This window comes from Myxocyprinus asiaticus, chromosome 28 (assembly GCF_019703515.2).
Source record: "Myxocyprinus asiaticus isolate MX2 ecotype Aquarium Trade chromosome 28, UBuf_Myxa_2, whole genome shotgun sequence".
Taxonomy (NCBI): Eukaryota; Metazoa; Chordata; class Actinopteri; order Cypriniformes; family Catostomidae; genus Myxocyprinus; species Myxocyprinus asiaticus.
The window spans coordinates 35,799,973-35,815,000 of record NC_059371.1 but is presented as its reverse complement, the minus strand read 5'-3'; the positions used below and the strand labels follow the sequence as shown (position 1 = coordinate 35,815,000).

General features: G+C 37.5%; 1 protein-coding gene across 2 annotated transcripts; it reads right to left on the bottom strand.

The window, feature by feature from the left end:
• Positions 1-3,737: 3,737 nt before the first annotated feature.
• LOC127418786 (potassium voltage-gated channel subfamily G member 1-like) lies at positions 3,738-14,059 on the bottom strand. Of its 2 annotated transcripts, XM_051659609.1 has the most exons (3): positions 13,889-14,059; positions 13,265-13,846; positions 3,738-4,551 (listed from the first exon to the last, which is right to left on the bottom strand). In XM_051659609.1, exons 1-3 carry the CDS (start codon positions 14,057-14,059, stop codon positions 3,775-3,777), a joined length of 1,530 nt encoding a protein of 509 aa, XP_051515569.1. In that variant the 3' UTR covers positions 3,738-3,774. The 2 variants fall into 2 exon arrangements, with proteins under 2 accessions (XP_051515569.1, XP_051515568.1); XM_051659608.1 differs by having other exon boundaries at positions 13,265-14,059.
• Between the last annotated feature and the right edge of the window lie 969 nt (positions 14,060-15,028).

Genomic DNA, 15,028 nt, shown 5'->3' with positions numbered 1-15,028 from the left:
TATATATATATATTTGCTCCACCCACTGGTGCTTGGTCAGTCACAGGTGAAGAGGAGAGACCTTCATGTGCCTATCTGGATTTAAATGTTTTTCTACACTAGATGAACGGCTTTGACTGCTATCATTCATCTCACGGAGACCCTCATCCTGTTTCATCTTGCTGTTTTGAAGGTTTCATCTTGCTGTTTTGCACCCATCTGTGCTATTTTTAATCACTGGTCTTTTGTAAATATGCACTACATGGACATCTTTGATCACATTTGTGAGCCACATTTTAAAAAGCGGTACAAGCGCTGCCACTGACTGGGAGAAACACATGTCATTCTGTGTGTAAACAAACACAGAATATGTGAGATGTGAACACCAGTGTTTCTGCTTGGCCAGTTGAAGCCAGTTATAAGCGCCCCAACATCACTATGGATTGTGTTACGTTTGCGTATTCACAGCATTTCAGCGTGGATTGCTTGTGAACCAGTCATAATATGATTCAAGCTTTGCAAAGGAACTGTTATTGAAAGATGGAGCAGTTAAACACTATTGGACCATAAAACCGTAAGTAAACAGTTTAATTCATGAATATTCATATGTCATGACTATTTGATATTTTATGGTGCTTCTGGAGTGAACAGTTTAATATATTCAGATAAAGTGTGCTGCATGTGGGCATACCTGCCAACATCGGATTATGAAAAATAGGGAGATAGTTTTTTTTAGGGGGGAGCACTGTATTAAATATGTGAGAGGAACGGCAGCCGGTGTAGTTTCTGGTGCCCCCCTTGGTTAAAATGGTGCCCACGTAGGGAGTATGTGCATTACGCAGACGAAATATGTATGGGTGATTCTCAGATTACATGCATATTTCTGTCCCTGGGATGTATTTTAGGAAAAACATATTTCACACATCTATTTTAAATGTAAAATAAATGTATTTTAAATTTACTTGGTAGCCATGGTAACTTAAGATCCTAGTGGAGCACATGTCTGTCAAGAAAGAACACTGGTGTTTTGATGTCCAGAAAGGTAAGAAAATGCACTCTTTATTCTTGGTGATAGGCATGTACTGTACACTTATTACATGACATCACCAAACAAGTTATATTTAAATTATTTGGATGACTTTTTACTTTTTTTCTATTTAATTTACTGTACTTTACATGTGCTATCCAGCTAGACTTGCTTGTCATCCATGCGGCTATTTTTATTTAATTTTATTGCAAAAATGATGTCATCACAAACACAGTCATCACCAGCACGTCACAGCTTGTGATAGCGATTACGGGTAATGACGACACACAAAATTCGAGCAACCCATTTCTGCCTCTATTCTAAGAAATACCCGTATATAGGGAGCAGCTGTACCGGTCAGCAATACTCCACTGAAGACGAATAATACCAAGAAATTTATTTAAATGGTCCCTTACCACATCCTGAACAGTTCTAGCAATAAATGCTTTTTTGAGTTATTAATAATAAAAAGTGTTTATCCTTTCTTATATGCCGAGAACTTTCCTGACCTATGACTCATAAAAATATTATTATTTTATTTCTTTGATTATTTATCTTCTTTATGTATACATCTGTGATGGTTTATATGTATTTGTTTGATTTTTTAAATTTCATTTTAATTATTTATTTATTTCCTTCACTTGTACTTCTTGTCTTTATGACTCAGCAATAGTATTAATACATTGTTGGATCTGTTTAATTTTGTACATCTTATTAATCATTTATATGGAACCTTCTGTTTTTTAATAAACAAAAATTCACAGTTTCAGCACAACGTGTGGACTTTTCAGTCAGTCCCTTACTACACCCTCCACAGTATTAGCACCTTTCAGCACAATGTGTGGACTTTTCAGAGAACCCCTTACCCACCATATGAAAAATTTCCAACTTATATTAATGTTAATACGATGGAACGATTTTGCCGTGATGCCATCTGACCAGCTTACAGGACAAATCGCATCCCGTATTGAGTCGATATGGGATGCATCATTTCAGATTTAAATGCGGGACGATGATGTATTTTTCAGGATGGATGGCAACCCTACCTGGAGGTCTAATACATTCTCATGAGCAAAGTGTGGATGTGGAAAATCGCGAATTTATTGGGAGAAATTGTAAATCGGTAGTACGGCGGGAGCCTTGTTACGACTTTTACTTCCTCTAGATAGTCGAGTTTGATCGTCTTCTCAGTGCTCCGCCAAGGCCCGCTCGGCACAGGGTAGACTCACGCTGATCCACCCATTGTGGCGGGCGTGCAGCCCCGGACATCTATGGGCATCACAGACCTGTTATTGCTCCATCTCGCATGGCTGAACACCACTTGTCCCTCTAAGAATATGGACACCGACCACACGGGGCCGCATAACTATTTAGCATGCTGGAGTCTCAGTCGTTATCGGAATTAACCAGACAAATCCCTCCACCAACTCCACCAACTGGAGAAACCCTGTAAAATCAGGAGTGTTGGCAGGTATGGATGTGGGTTATTTATATGTTAATCCTGAAATTTAGTTAAATATATGTTGTGGGCTTGTGGAGTTTGTTCATTTTCTTCGGATTGCGTTTCAAATATGGCTGTATTGGAAGGGCTGCACGATGTTAGCCAGTCAGGGGCGTTTACATTGAAGTCTTAAAGGGCCAGAGAGCTTAAAACGGAGCGTTTAAGACAGAGGGCCAGATACAGGGTGGAAAATGATCATACTATATTATTAAATTATGACTGTTTTGGTGCAAAGAAGATAATAAAATTATATAAAAAAAGAGAATGTCGTGACCCTTTTAATTATATACATGTATATCTGTAATTGCATTTTGAACAGGAGTGAAAGTCATATCACTGTGAAATTCTACTAGTGAAATGCAGTTACAGATATCAGTAATAGTTTTAACTAGTTGAAATTCCATTTTTGATTTCAAGAATGGGTATTTCCGTGAGTAATGACGTCATTTTTGATGTCAAGAATTGACATTTTTACGAGTGTAAAACTAACTAGATTAGTAAAGTTAGTCAAGAAAGCTTTTATGTTGGCTTGACAAAACCTTTGTCTGAAAGTTTTAAAAAGACAGAAAGAGATGGACAAATATTGTATTGTATCCTAAAGACATGATGCCATATCATGGCTTTAGGATACAATACAATATCTATCCATTGTGCGTGTTTGTCAACATTTGAATTTTTTGACATTGTTTGAATTACCGAACATTCCGCTGGCCCGTTTGAACATTCTATCAATGTAAATCCATGGGATTCTTCGGAGTTTTGATTGCCCGCTGTGTGAAAACCATAATTCAGTCGGTCTGTTAGAAAAAAAATCGAGCAACGTGAGTCAGAACAGTCTGAAGATCTGTGGCTCTGTGCTAAGATTAGTGGATGTAGCCTGAAAGGAGGAGGAGTACAACTGATCATTTTGGTCTTGGATTAGGGATTTTGGAAAAACCACAAAGTCTGTCGAATAACAGTATGTTGGCTTCGTCAAGCCAACATACTTACTGATATCGAGAATTAGCATTTTGACTAGTGTACAATTATTTGCAAATATGTATAAATCATAGCCTGCGCATGACTCACTGTCAAAAGGGCTTGCAATAATCTGCTGGAAGCTTGTTCACCAGGCGTTAAGCAATAAATTTAAGTTGTTCAAATGGACTGTAGATGAAAAATATGTAAACAAACATTCAAGATATCAAAACAGCTGCTTATTATTCTGTTTCCATTGGCACTCTTCGTGGATCTGGTTCATAGTTTTGTGAACAACACTTTTACTTTATTATTCCTCTCGGTTTCTGTGGTCAGACGAGACGCTCGGGAAGAGCACGTCACTCTCCAATGACAGGTTGCTGCCGAGACCTGCAATGCGGCTGCGCAATAGAAAGTGAGTTCTCCGCTGCAGCAGTCGCTGCTGCTCCTGTTTGAGCTCCACGTAGGACCGTGAGAACGTGTGGAAGATGGAGGTGACGGGGAACGCCATGAGTAAAATCCCGCTGAGGATGCTGCTGAGAGCAACCACCTGTCCGGGAATGCTGCGCGGCACCATGTCCCCGTAACCAACTGTTGTCATGGTGATGACTGCCCACCAATAGGTGGCAGGTATGCTACTGAACTCTCGCGTGGCCGCAGCCTCGTTTTCAATCAGGTAGAGGAGTGGTGAGAAAAGCGCTATGGCAACGCAAAGGAAGAGAAGCAGCAAGCCGAACTCGCGCGTACACCTGCGCGCGGTCAAACCGAGTGTCTGAAGTCCAAGAGAATGCCGCGCGAGGCGCATTACGTACAGGATGCGCAGCGCACGCAGTACGCGCAGCACAAGGCCGACTTTGTCCAGGTAACTGCTTCCCGAGCCCAGCCGTTTCTCCCCAGAGGTGCTGTCCACCACCAGCGTGATGTAGTAGGGCAGAATGGCGATGACATCGATCAGGTTGAGGGGCTGCCGGAGGAAGGCCAGCTTGCTGCGGTCTTGGATGAAGCGCAGAGTGAACTCCAGCGAGAACCAGGCCACACAAACCGTCTCCACTATGAAGATGTTGTAGCACATCTGAGAGCATTTTCCCTGAAATTGAGAAATGGAAAAACAAATAAGTTGGGACTATGTGCATTTCAAGCAAAATTTCAGAATGTACTCCCTTTCAACACATATTCAACACAGTCACACTATAGACCATTTCAAGGACTGTGCATTGGTGACGTCAAGTGACCTTAATGTTCCATGGACATTTCCTGCTTGTCAAAACAAAGAGTATTTAGATGAGTTGGGCCAATTATATTAAAATGAATGGGAGAAATTTTAATGCCCAACGGCAGCCAACGGTCAATAGATGTAGAAAGGAAGTCCCGCCTTATAGGTAAACTAGCCAAGCACCTTTTAGATACAGAAATCGCCTGTCAATCAACCCGAGAACGTGCATGCATATTAGCTATACAAAACGGTAAAATTGCGTTTTTTTAAAAAATAAAAATATTTTTTTATGTAATCTAAGTTAAAGACGCACAATTTATTATACCAGTTGTGACGGAATGACACGTCCCTCCCGTGGACTATTCTCACGGTGACTTTTTCACGTTTGGCGGTGCGTGACGGGGCTCACCTGAAGCCAATGAAGAGCGTTCCAAAGATGGCCGCCGAGTGGACTGACTTACCTGGGAAAAGAGACTTTGTTGAAAGGATCCGGAAATACGTTTGGACCATTTTAATTCCTTTGTTTTTGTTTACATTCTTGAAATGTTCTATACAAATTCATTAGTCCAAGACACGTTTTGTGACAGATAATTACATTATTATTTTCACCAATTATGCCTACTTAAATAAAATTTTGTAACGTATAGACATAACAGTTGTCTTTCTCTAAAGAATTAATTATTTAAATTAAATTAACATAGCCATCAATAGATTTTGTTTTTGCTGTACAGCACCAGAAATGTTCTGCCTTGTTTTCAAATAACTTTTTTTTATATTTTATCTGTTTTATTCTTTTTTTTTTTTTTTTTTTTGATTTACAGTTTGACTCTATTGATTATTAGATATATTGAGCGTTCTTGGAAAATGTTTTTCCACCATTGTCCATAAAATGAAAGTTAAATATAGTGAAATAAATGAAATACAATTTTGGTAACACTTTCTATGAAGCCCATATTTATAATGCATAGTAATTTCTTATAATACACCTTATAATATGTTATAACTTCTCATAAATAATTGTAACCACAGTTATAATTGTGGCGAGCAGGACGGGGCCAAGCGGCGTCTGGGCAGAGCAAGGCCGGGAAGATAAGTGGTGAATGAGCTCCACCTGTTTGCCATACCAGTCTCGCATTCCAGTGAGTGGCGGCGGGAGTATTTGTCTGTGTCTGTCGGGGACCGCTGAAAAGCAAACCGGACCTGTCTGTGTGTTGAATGTTATGGCTGAAAAGCCCTAGTCTGTGACACTGAAAAGTGTATATGTGTAATAAAAGTCTCACTGGATTGCCAAGCTGGTCCCAGCTTCCTCCTTTGCCATCTTTGAATCATTACAATAATACATTATAATACTTACCTATTCATAGTTATACATTACAGTATAATGCATTATAACACAAGCAACATTTAATTTTATCTGCAGGAGTTATAATGTATTACTGTACATACTATATTTGTAATATATATAATAGGTATGTTTTAAGTGGCAAAAGCAATGTCTTCTTATAAACATCCATAAGATATTTTTAAGTGGTTATAAGACATTACAAGTGATGCCAGAAGTTATATTCATTACACATACACAAAATACAAAATAACACACAATAAATGTCAATTTTGAGAGAGATTACGAAAAACACTTGTAAAGTTACAAGTTTAAAATATTTCAGAAACTCTAAATATGTATGTTGATCACACACGTAGCCAGGAATATATATATATTTTTTTAACTGATTCTATACTGGAGTCTATTAAAAAAAACTTTAATGTTTGTGCATCTTATTTGGAGACTTATTTCATAAATAACTTCCATTACATAAGTTTGATTTGTAATGTATGCTACAAGTTTATGTTATGGCTGTTTTTAAGAGGATATTGCTTTTGTAACTTAAAGCGGGCAAAGACCACTTATAATATGATAATTTCATAAAGTCTGTTGACTGTTTACACTATACAGCACTTTATATGATTAACTTTATTAACTTCTGCTGTGTTAAAATTGAATGGTGCTTGTGTTATAATTCATTATACTCTAAATTATAACTATGAATAGGGGAAGTCTTATAATGGATTATAATTGTGGTTATAATTATTAATGAGAAGTTATAACTTACTATAAGGTGTATTATGAGACATTATAAATTTAGTATAATTAATATATAATGCCTTTACAATGCATTATAAATATGGGATTCATAGAAAATGTTACCACATTGTATATAGGTGGCATTTTAAACATTGTTACATTTTATTATATTTATTATTGAATATTAATACTTTAAAACTTTGTGTTTGTAAGTTTGCATTCTTTTTATTATTAAAGTTGAAATAATCTTCATTTCATGTAAATTAACTGAAGTTAAAATGTCAAGCTGCCATGATTTTAGTTGTACATATTACATATTAATTTGACATATTTATCAATTACATATTTAAATTAAGTAACTTTAAGAAGTTTTCTTAAACTATGTCAACTTAGTCCTATGACAACTGCCTCCTTTATTTACATGATTTTAAACGGTTTAATATTCTGAGCATCTCATGCACATTTCTACAAGCATATATTTCATGAAGAGCGATTCAATAATATCCCATTTTTACTTATCACCTGAACACTTATGAAAAAAAAAACAACACAAAGTATTTTAAAATGGCGTGCACAGACCTCGACACTTGGTGCATAAAATGTGATATGGTTAACAATCAACAAATGGATAATTTTATTAGAGAAACGAACTTATCCTGACATTGCAAAACAACAAGTTACCTACCATGATAACAAAATCAACAACAACAATGTAAATAAAACCATGCAAATGGCCAAACAATGCAACCATATTATTCATGCCCCAGTGCATGCTGGGAAGAGGGTAAATAGGATTGAACCACATAAACATTTAATTTAGGCCAATTTAAACTCAAATAAATGCATTAATCCAACTCGCTGCTGTGCTTGTTGGTTCGACTTACAAATAATTTAAGTAAACTATTGTAAAAGAAAAGCTACATTACTTACACCAAAAAACTACAATAATCAAGTAAATCTTTCAATGTTTTTTCAGCATTGTTTACTTGATCTAAGTACATTAAGAGAACTAAGAAAAGTAAAATAAACTTAAAAACATATTCATTTCTTTTAATTTCGTTCCATTTTAATTCTACTTCCTTAAATTCAATATCTAATTGCAATTCTACATCCTTTTTGCTACAGCACTTCAAATTCAACACATATTCAGGAATTGAACTGGAATTGAATTTGCACTCTTCATTAAATTCTGAATGGTGCAAAACCCTGGTGCAGTTTACTGATGGAATAGTTCACCTAAAATGAAAATTCTGTCCTCATTTAACTCACCCTCATGTCGTCCAAAGCTGTATGACTTAAAGAAATATTCCTGGTTCAATACAAGTTAAGCTCTATCGACAGTGCTTTCAAAGTGTCAGACAATGATTACCAGGCAATATGTATTTATGCAAAGTCTGTCTTTGCAATGATGAATTGAAAGGTCCGACTTTACCCAAACTGATTTTACCACACGTTGTTGCCGCACTAATGGTGTTTTTAGAGGACAAAACAACAAAAAATAACTGTCCAACTTTATGAAGAGATATTGAATTTCATATGTAATATTTTTCTTCATAAATGTTTATCTTAGTTTGCAGAAAGCACCATGGAGGGGCAATTTTACGAGTTCCCTTTCAAGAAAAGGGATAACTTTAATGCTGCAGAAGCTGATGCTATGGGAGCACCTTCCGAAGGGCGTTTGTCATTGAAACCGTATACCATCACAGCAATTTGATTGGCTGGTGACGTTTGGTACTCTGCCTATGCTGACATCATCATGGGCATATAAGCCAGAGCCCAGCGTCACATCAACAGAATTTTCCTCTTTCAGGGCAGCATAGACATCTCTTGTGCTCTGGAACCCTAAACCAACGCTTCGCTGTTGATCTGCACCCAGACCGCGGGAACAAGTTATACTCTTTTTCCTTGCTGTGTTCCAACAAATGAAGCACCTCTTCAAAAACTCTTCTGGGTTTGAGGTGTGTTTACATTGCACTCCTAAAAGTTGCTGGTGTTAAACATGCTTACGTGTTCCCCATTTGAGCCACTTTATAGGCGGTAATCATACACATACTCTGTTTGGAAAATGTGCTACTAATCGGTTTAGCATAAGTCAAATGTGTTAGGGATCTTCAGGCCCTTTCGTTCAGCTACTCTTGTTAGAGTTCGGACCGGGCCTGCCAAAATGGGCCATTCTCAAGCCCAGAGGTGGTTATGCGCCCAAAGTGCTGGCAACCCCATCTAGGGCTCTCCTCCTCCCGTCGAGTCTAAGAAACTCCACATGCTATGATCTGTAAGGCTATTACACATACTGTACATTGACTGAATGCATCAATTCAGGGTATCAGAACAACTATTTGTTTGCTTTGTAGACCACTCAAAGGGTTTGACCGTCTCCATGCATAGAAATTCTCATTGGTTTGTGTGTTTTTTTTTTTTTTTTGCTCTCGCTTACGATTCACAAGGCATACAATGTCCCATGGGCATAAAAGCTCATTCTACCAGGATTATGGCCTTCTCCTGGGCATGGGAAAAGGGCGTGTTGCTAGAAGACATATGTCTGACTGGCGTGATGGTATTGGGTTTCAAAGTCAGTGCCTCCTGGGAGGTGCTCCCATAGCATCAGCTTCGGACACATCATCTTTTTTTTCTTTCTTTGCCAGACAATAAAGTGGGAGGTGTGCAAAGTAAACAGTGAAAACATGTATTTGGAGGAGAAAAAATAGTCCTGGCAATTGCTTTGAAATATAAATTGCTGTAAGTAATAAGATAACTTGTTTATGGGTCTTAAGGTGTTCTTAGTGAATTTAGGCTAAATTAGTTCAACAACTGCGGTCTCTGGATTTTCAGAAACATTAACCCTTGAATGGTCTTTACAATCAAGTCCCACTGTTGATCTCACAGGATCAAATTTACCCGGCTCTTTAAATCACATTTCAACGGTCCCAATTTCTTTTTTTTTTACCATCAATAACTAACATTTGACTAATTTACAAGTGAAAAATTTACAAATTATTTACACTTTTATACACTACACTAAATGCTCCAAATTAACATCTAGATAGAGGAAGCTGGTGACAAATGAAAACACATTGCCACAGCTCTCAACATCATCTTCTCAGACACATGAGAAATGTGTTTTCAGAACTTTCCCACCTATTAAGAAATCACCTCGTCTCACCTTGCTCCTTCCTGAGTTCTGTTCTTATTAAATCCCCAGAGTGCACCTTGAAGACTCACAATGAATTTCCCAAAGTACGAAGAATGTGTTAATTGATACTTCTGCACTGCAGCACAGGTTGTGATGCGAGTATAAATTAATTCTGTGAAAACAGTGGCAGTGACTAAGCACATTGAAACAAAAGGTGAGTATAAATCTTGATTACATGCCCCAATATTTGACTAAATTTAAGGTAACACATTGTTGGTGGAGTGCAACTTACCTGCACCTGTCAATTCACTGCATCCTTAAAAACAGCCTTAGAAATAAACCCCATAGCAGACTAAATGTGCGAATACCACCAAAATGTATGTACCGTAACATTTGGATGAAAGATTTTTAATTTGCTCTTCATAATAATTATCTTAAAGAGACAGTTCACCCAAAAAAGAAAATTCTGTCATTATTTACTATTCTTCATGTTGTTCCAAACCCATTAGGCAGAATGTTACTGATAGTCTCTGTAACCATTCACTTTGATTGTATATTTTTTCAATGGAGGCCAACATTCTGACTAACGTCTCATTTTGTGTTCCACAAAAAAAAAAAAAAAAAGTTATATGGGTATATTGGAACAACATGAGACAAATTTCAATCTTGGGTTAACTATTCCTTTTAGATTATGAAGAGCAAATTGAAATCCCTCATTCAAATGTTGCCAGGATGTGATTAGCAGAATTATAAATAGATAAACTGACAATATTATTTGGATTAGTGATGAATACATTTAGCAGTATGATCAAATGGAATAACATTAGACATGTTATAAGGAAACATTCTTCCAGAGTCTTGGACAAATGTTTTTTTACTCATAACAGAACACTATAAATAGCCCATGACATGCACATTGGATATAATGCATGAAGATGGAAGGAGCCTCTGTCATGCCAGTGCAACAGTATGTTGCTTTAGTGCTTAATTAAATTCTCTGTGCTCGGTTTTCTCTGTACTGAGGGAAACCATTTAAATTATTCCAATGATTGATGTCAGCCAAGACAATGGTGTCTTAATTCAATTAGTGAAAGAGCTTGTTTAATTTGCGAGTCAGTCTAATTGCGACAAATTATTTTCGGAAAAAGATGACCTTTCTTGTAGCAACCCGTCAGCTTGAACAGATTACCTGTTGTTAGGCAAAAAGGTTTTGACCGGGGCTCGATTGAGCTCGACAAATTGAAGTAGGGGTGTTCAGTCTGTTGCATTCTATTGCTACTTCATGTGATGTGAATTACACGATCAAAATGAAAGTTTTTTTGAGATGAGCCATACGAATGCCAACAATGTAACAAAATTAACTGCTGGAAACTTGGATTTTCTTTTCGTTTCAGATAAAGAATCATGGTAGAAGCTAATTCTCATAATTCAATTTTAAGAGTGAAAGCTGACTGTGTGAATTTAGTTTGTGCATATTTTATGTACTGTTGATAAAGAATAGCTATAGGCTAAAGCTAGCCAGAAAACACCACTCATTTGTCTAGTTTATGTGCAAAAAAAAACAACAAAAAAAAAACTACATTTCCCATTATTCTCTGTGGAAGGATTAAAAAAAAAAAAAAAAATGTGATAAAACATTAATGACATCCTTTTAATTTTTCATTCAAAAAAGCTTCCTGTCTTTGTCAGGTAAAGAAAAGAATGCATGAAATACACATCCATTTAATTCCGACCAAAATCACTTGAACGCACATCACATCGTAATTACGACTTCCCCGCTCGTAGAAAAGAGCTTCTCAGGAGGACTTGAAGGCAGCATCCAGCCCTGCTCTAAGACACCTGCCGGTTATTTTCAAGTGAACCCAGAGACCTTGATTAGCTGGCTCACGTGTGTTTGATTAGAGTTGGAACTGAAGTCTGCAGGAAAATGGATCTCCAGGAGCACAACCGAGGACCCCTGAATTGAAGTATTTTTAAAACTGCAAGAATAAATCCTTTGTTTGTGATTTAAAGGGATTGTTCACCCAAAAATTCCAACATAGTGTGATTTGGCTCATTCGAAAAAAACAACAACTTTTATTCTCATAGAGACCAATTAAACAAGAATTTTTAATCGATACAATACAGGCATCAAATTTTAGTTGGCCTCCTATCCATCACTCATCATTATTTTAAGAAAGGAAAGATCAGTGAACAAATTTGGTTACTCGTTCCATATTTATTTACGCAACACAAATGATTGATGTATGTCAACATCCTGTAATATGCTTTTCCTCATCTTGTTCCAAACCCTAATGTTTTGTCTTTCTTTTGTGTCACACAAAAGTTATTTTCATTTTAAAGATCATGGTTAGGTTTAGATTTGGGTTAAGAGTTAAACTTAAGAAAAACTGTAATATCATTGTTAATTTTTTTTATGGTTTCCGCCATCTTGTACTATTACAGTACGACTCGTCATGAGTCCGGGCTGGAAAATTCTGTCGAAAATTCAACATCATGTTGTTCCAAACCTGGCTTTCTTTCCTCAGTGGAACACAAATGGAGCTGTAGATAATATGTTAGTCTCAGTCACTATTCACTTTAATTTCATCTTTGTTCTATACAATGAAAGTGAATGGAGACTGTCATTCTGCCTAAAATTTCCTTTTTTGTTCCATAGAACAAAGAAAGTCATATGGGGTTTGGAACAACATAAAGGTGAGTAAATAATGGCAGAATAATCATATGTAGGAGAACTATGTGCTGTACAGTAGTCATTTGTCCCGATTCTGCATGTTTGGGGCTGATTTAAAAGAGTATAATAGGTTTCAAACAAGTTAAGCTAAATCTACAGCATTTGTGACTGCTGATTACCACAAAAATTTATTTTGACTCGTCCCTCCTTTTCTTTAATAAAAGCATAAGTTGAGGTTACATTAACTGAACTAAAAGTGAATGGGGCCAATTTTTGGAGGGTTTAAAGCAGAAATGTGAAGCTTATAATTTTATAAAAGCACTTGTATAATGTTTACATCTAATGGCTGTACTTTTGAATCAGTGAGTATTTTAACGTTTACGGATTGGCCCTATTCGCTTCCATTGTTAGTGCCTCAATGTAACCCAGATTTTAGCTTTTTTTTAAAGAAAAGTTGGGACAAGTCCAAATTAACTTTTGTTGTAATCAATATTATGCCACAATTGCTGTCGATTGAGCTTAACTTGTATTGAACCCTCAATATTTGCTTAATTGAGTGTCTTGTATGTTCTGTACATGTCTCACAGAAATAGGGGACACCAGTCAACTACAATTGCCTTTTACACAAAAATCACAAACTCAACAACGTTTTAAAGACTTGCAAAGCATCTTTCCAAAACTTGAATGGACAAACACTTACGGTCTCCTCTTCCTCTCTCATAGCAGGCATGGTGCTTATGGACAGGTTGATAGCTGTTATCGTGACAAACAGGACTGACAAGCAGGCGAAGATCTTTCCTGGCAAGCCAGAGTGAGGCTTCTCCACCATGTCTCTTAGTTTTTCCATACAGTGGCTGAGCTGGGATTCCCTGGCTAAGCCAGTTTTACTGTCATCTTCATCCTCCTCCTCCTCTTCTTCCTCCTGCTCTAGCTCATCACACTCCTCCACACGCTGCAGAAGTCGTCGACGGCAACACCATTCCAAGCTTTCTTCCGGAACGCCCCAGTAGAGCAGCTCTTCTTGGAATGACAAAGCACACATCTCACGCAGGGATCGCAGCTTCCCAGCGCGTAGGAAGGTAAGGATGGTCCGAAAGGCGCAGGGACTGCGATCAAAGAAGAACTCATTGTGAACGACGTCATAGTCATCGCATACCCGCATGATCTCATCAAAGCTGCTGCACAGGCACAACTGACCCAGCCGTGAGAGTGGGAAGTCCTCCAGTGTGGTCCAGGGAAGCTGGTAACGGAGACCGCCAACATTGATGATGACATGCAGCCGCTGGGCACCTGACGGCAAGTTGGCGTCATTGGCGGGATAAGCTGCGTCAGTGCTAGTGTTGGGGTCAATTGGAGGGAGTCGTTGTGCCCTTTTATAATAGACACCCTTTAGGGCCTCTTTCTCCTGGAATGGTGGAGGGTTCAGAGAGGTGTCAGAGGTACAACTTAGAGCGCTGTAGTCGTAATCGGAACCATCCCCTGCCAGTAAAGTCATCTTTCACCTGGCCACCTCTACCCCTACCATGCCTGTAGTCCAGTGGTTCCTCTCAAAGGGTAACCTACACAACAAGGAAGATAGGAAAGGTTAGGACAGGATAGGATTTTATGAACAAACAATGAAATATATAGTTAACAGTGTTTTATTAAAGGAATAGTTCACCCAAAAATGTAAATTCTCTAAACATTTACTCACCCCATCCCGAATGTGTATGACTTTCTTTCTACAGCAGAACACAACTGAAGATTTTTAGAAGAATATGTCAGCTCTTTTGGTCCATAAAATGCAAGTGAATGGGTGCCAAAATTTTGAAGCTCCTAAAAATCATACGTCAGCATCAAAGTAATCCATATGACTCCAGTAGTTAAATCAATGTCTTCAGAAGCGATATGACAGGTCTGGGTGAGAAACAGAAACATTTTTAAGTCCATTTATACTATAAATTCTCCTCTCTGCTCAGTAAATCTCCCCTTTAACTTTCACATTCTTCTTCTTGTGTTTTTGGTGATACACATTCTTCATGCATATCGCTCCCTACTGGGCAGGGAGAAGAATTTCTAGCAAAAGTGTACTTAAATATTGATCTGTTTCTCACCCACACCTATCATATCACCTCTGAAGGTTTGAATTTAACCACTGGAGTCGTATGGATTACTTTTATGCTGCTGTTATGTGCTTTATGTAGCGTAAACATTTTGGCACACATTCACTTGCATTGTTTGGACCTACAGAGCAGAAATATTCTTCTAAAAATCTTAATTTGTGTTCTGCAGAATAAAGAAAGTCATACACACCTGGGATGGCATGAGGGTGAGTAAATGATGAGAGAATTTTCATTTTGGGGTGAACTATCCCTTTAACCTTGGTTAAATGTAATTTAGGAAAATACCATTGTTCAAATTAGTCCATAATGCATTAACAGCTAACACATCCAACATTTAATGTAGAAAATGTATTAATATGTGA

Coding starts and splice junctions, on each gene's coding strand:
- LOC127418786 (XM_051659608.1), bottom strand. CDS start 14,059: ATGACTTTACTGGCAGGGGATGGTTCCGATTACGACTACAGCGCTCTA. Junction 4,552..13,264: donor TGAGAGAGGAAGAGGAGACC/GTAAGTGTTTGT, acceptor TCTCAATTTCAG/GGAAAATGCTCTCAGATGTG.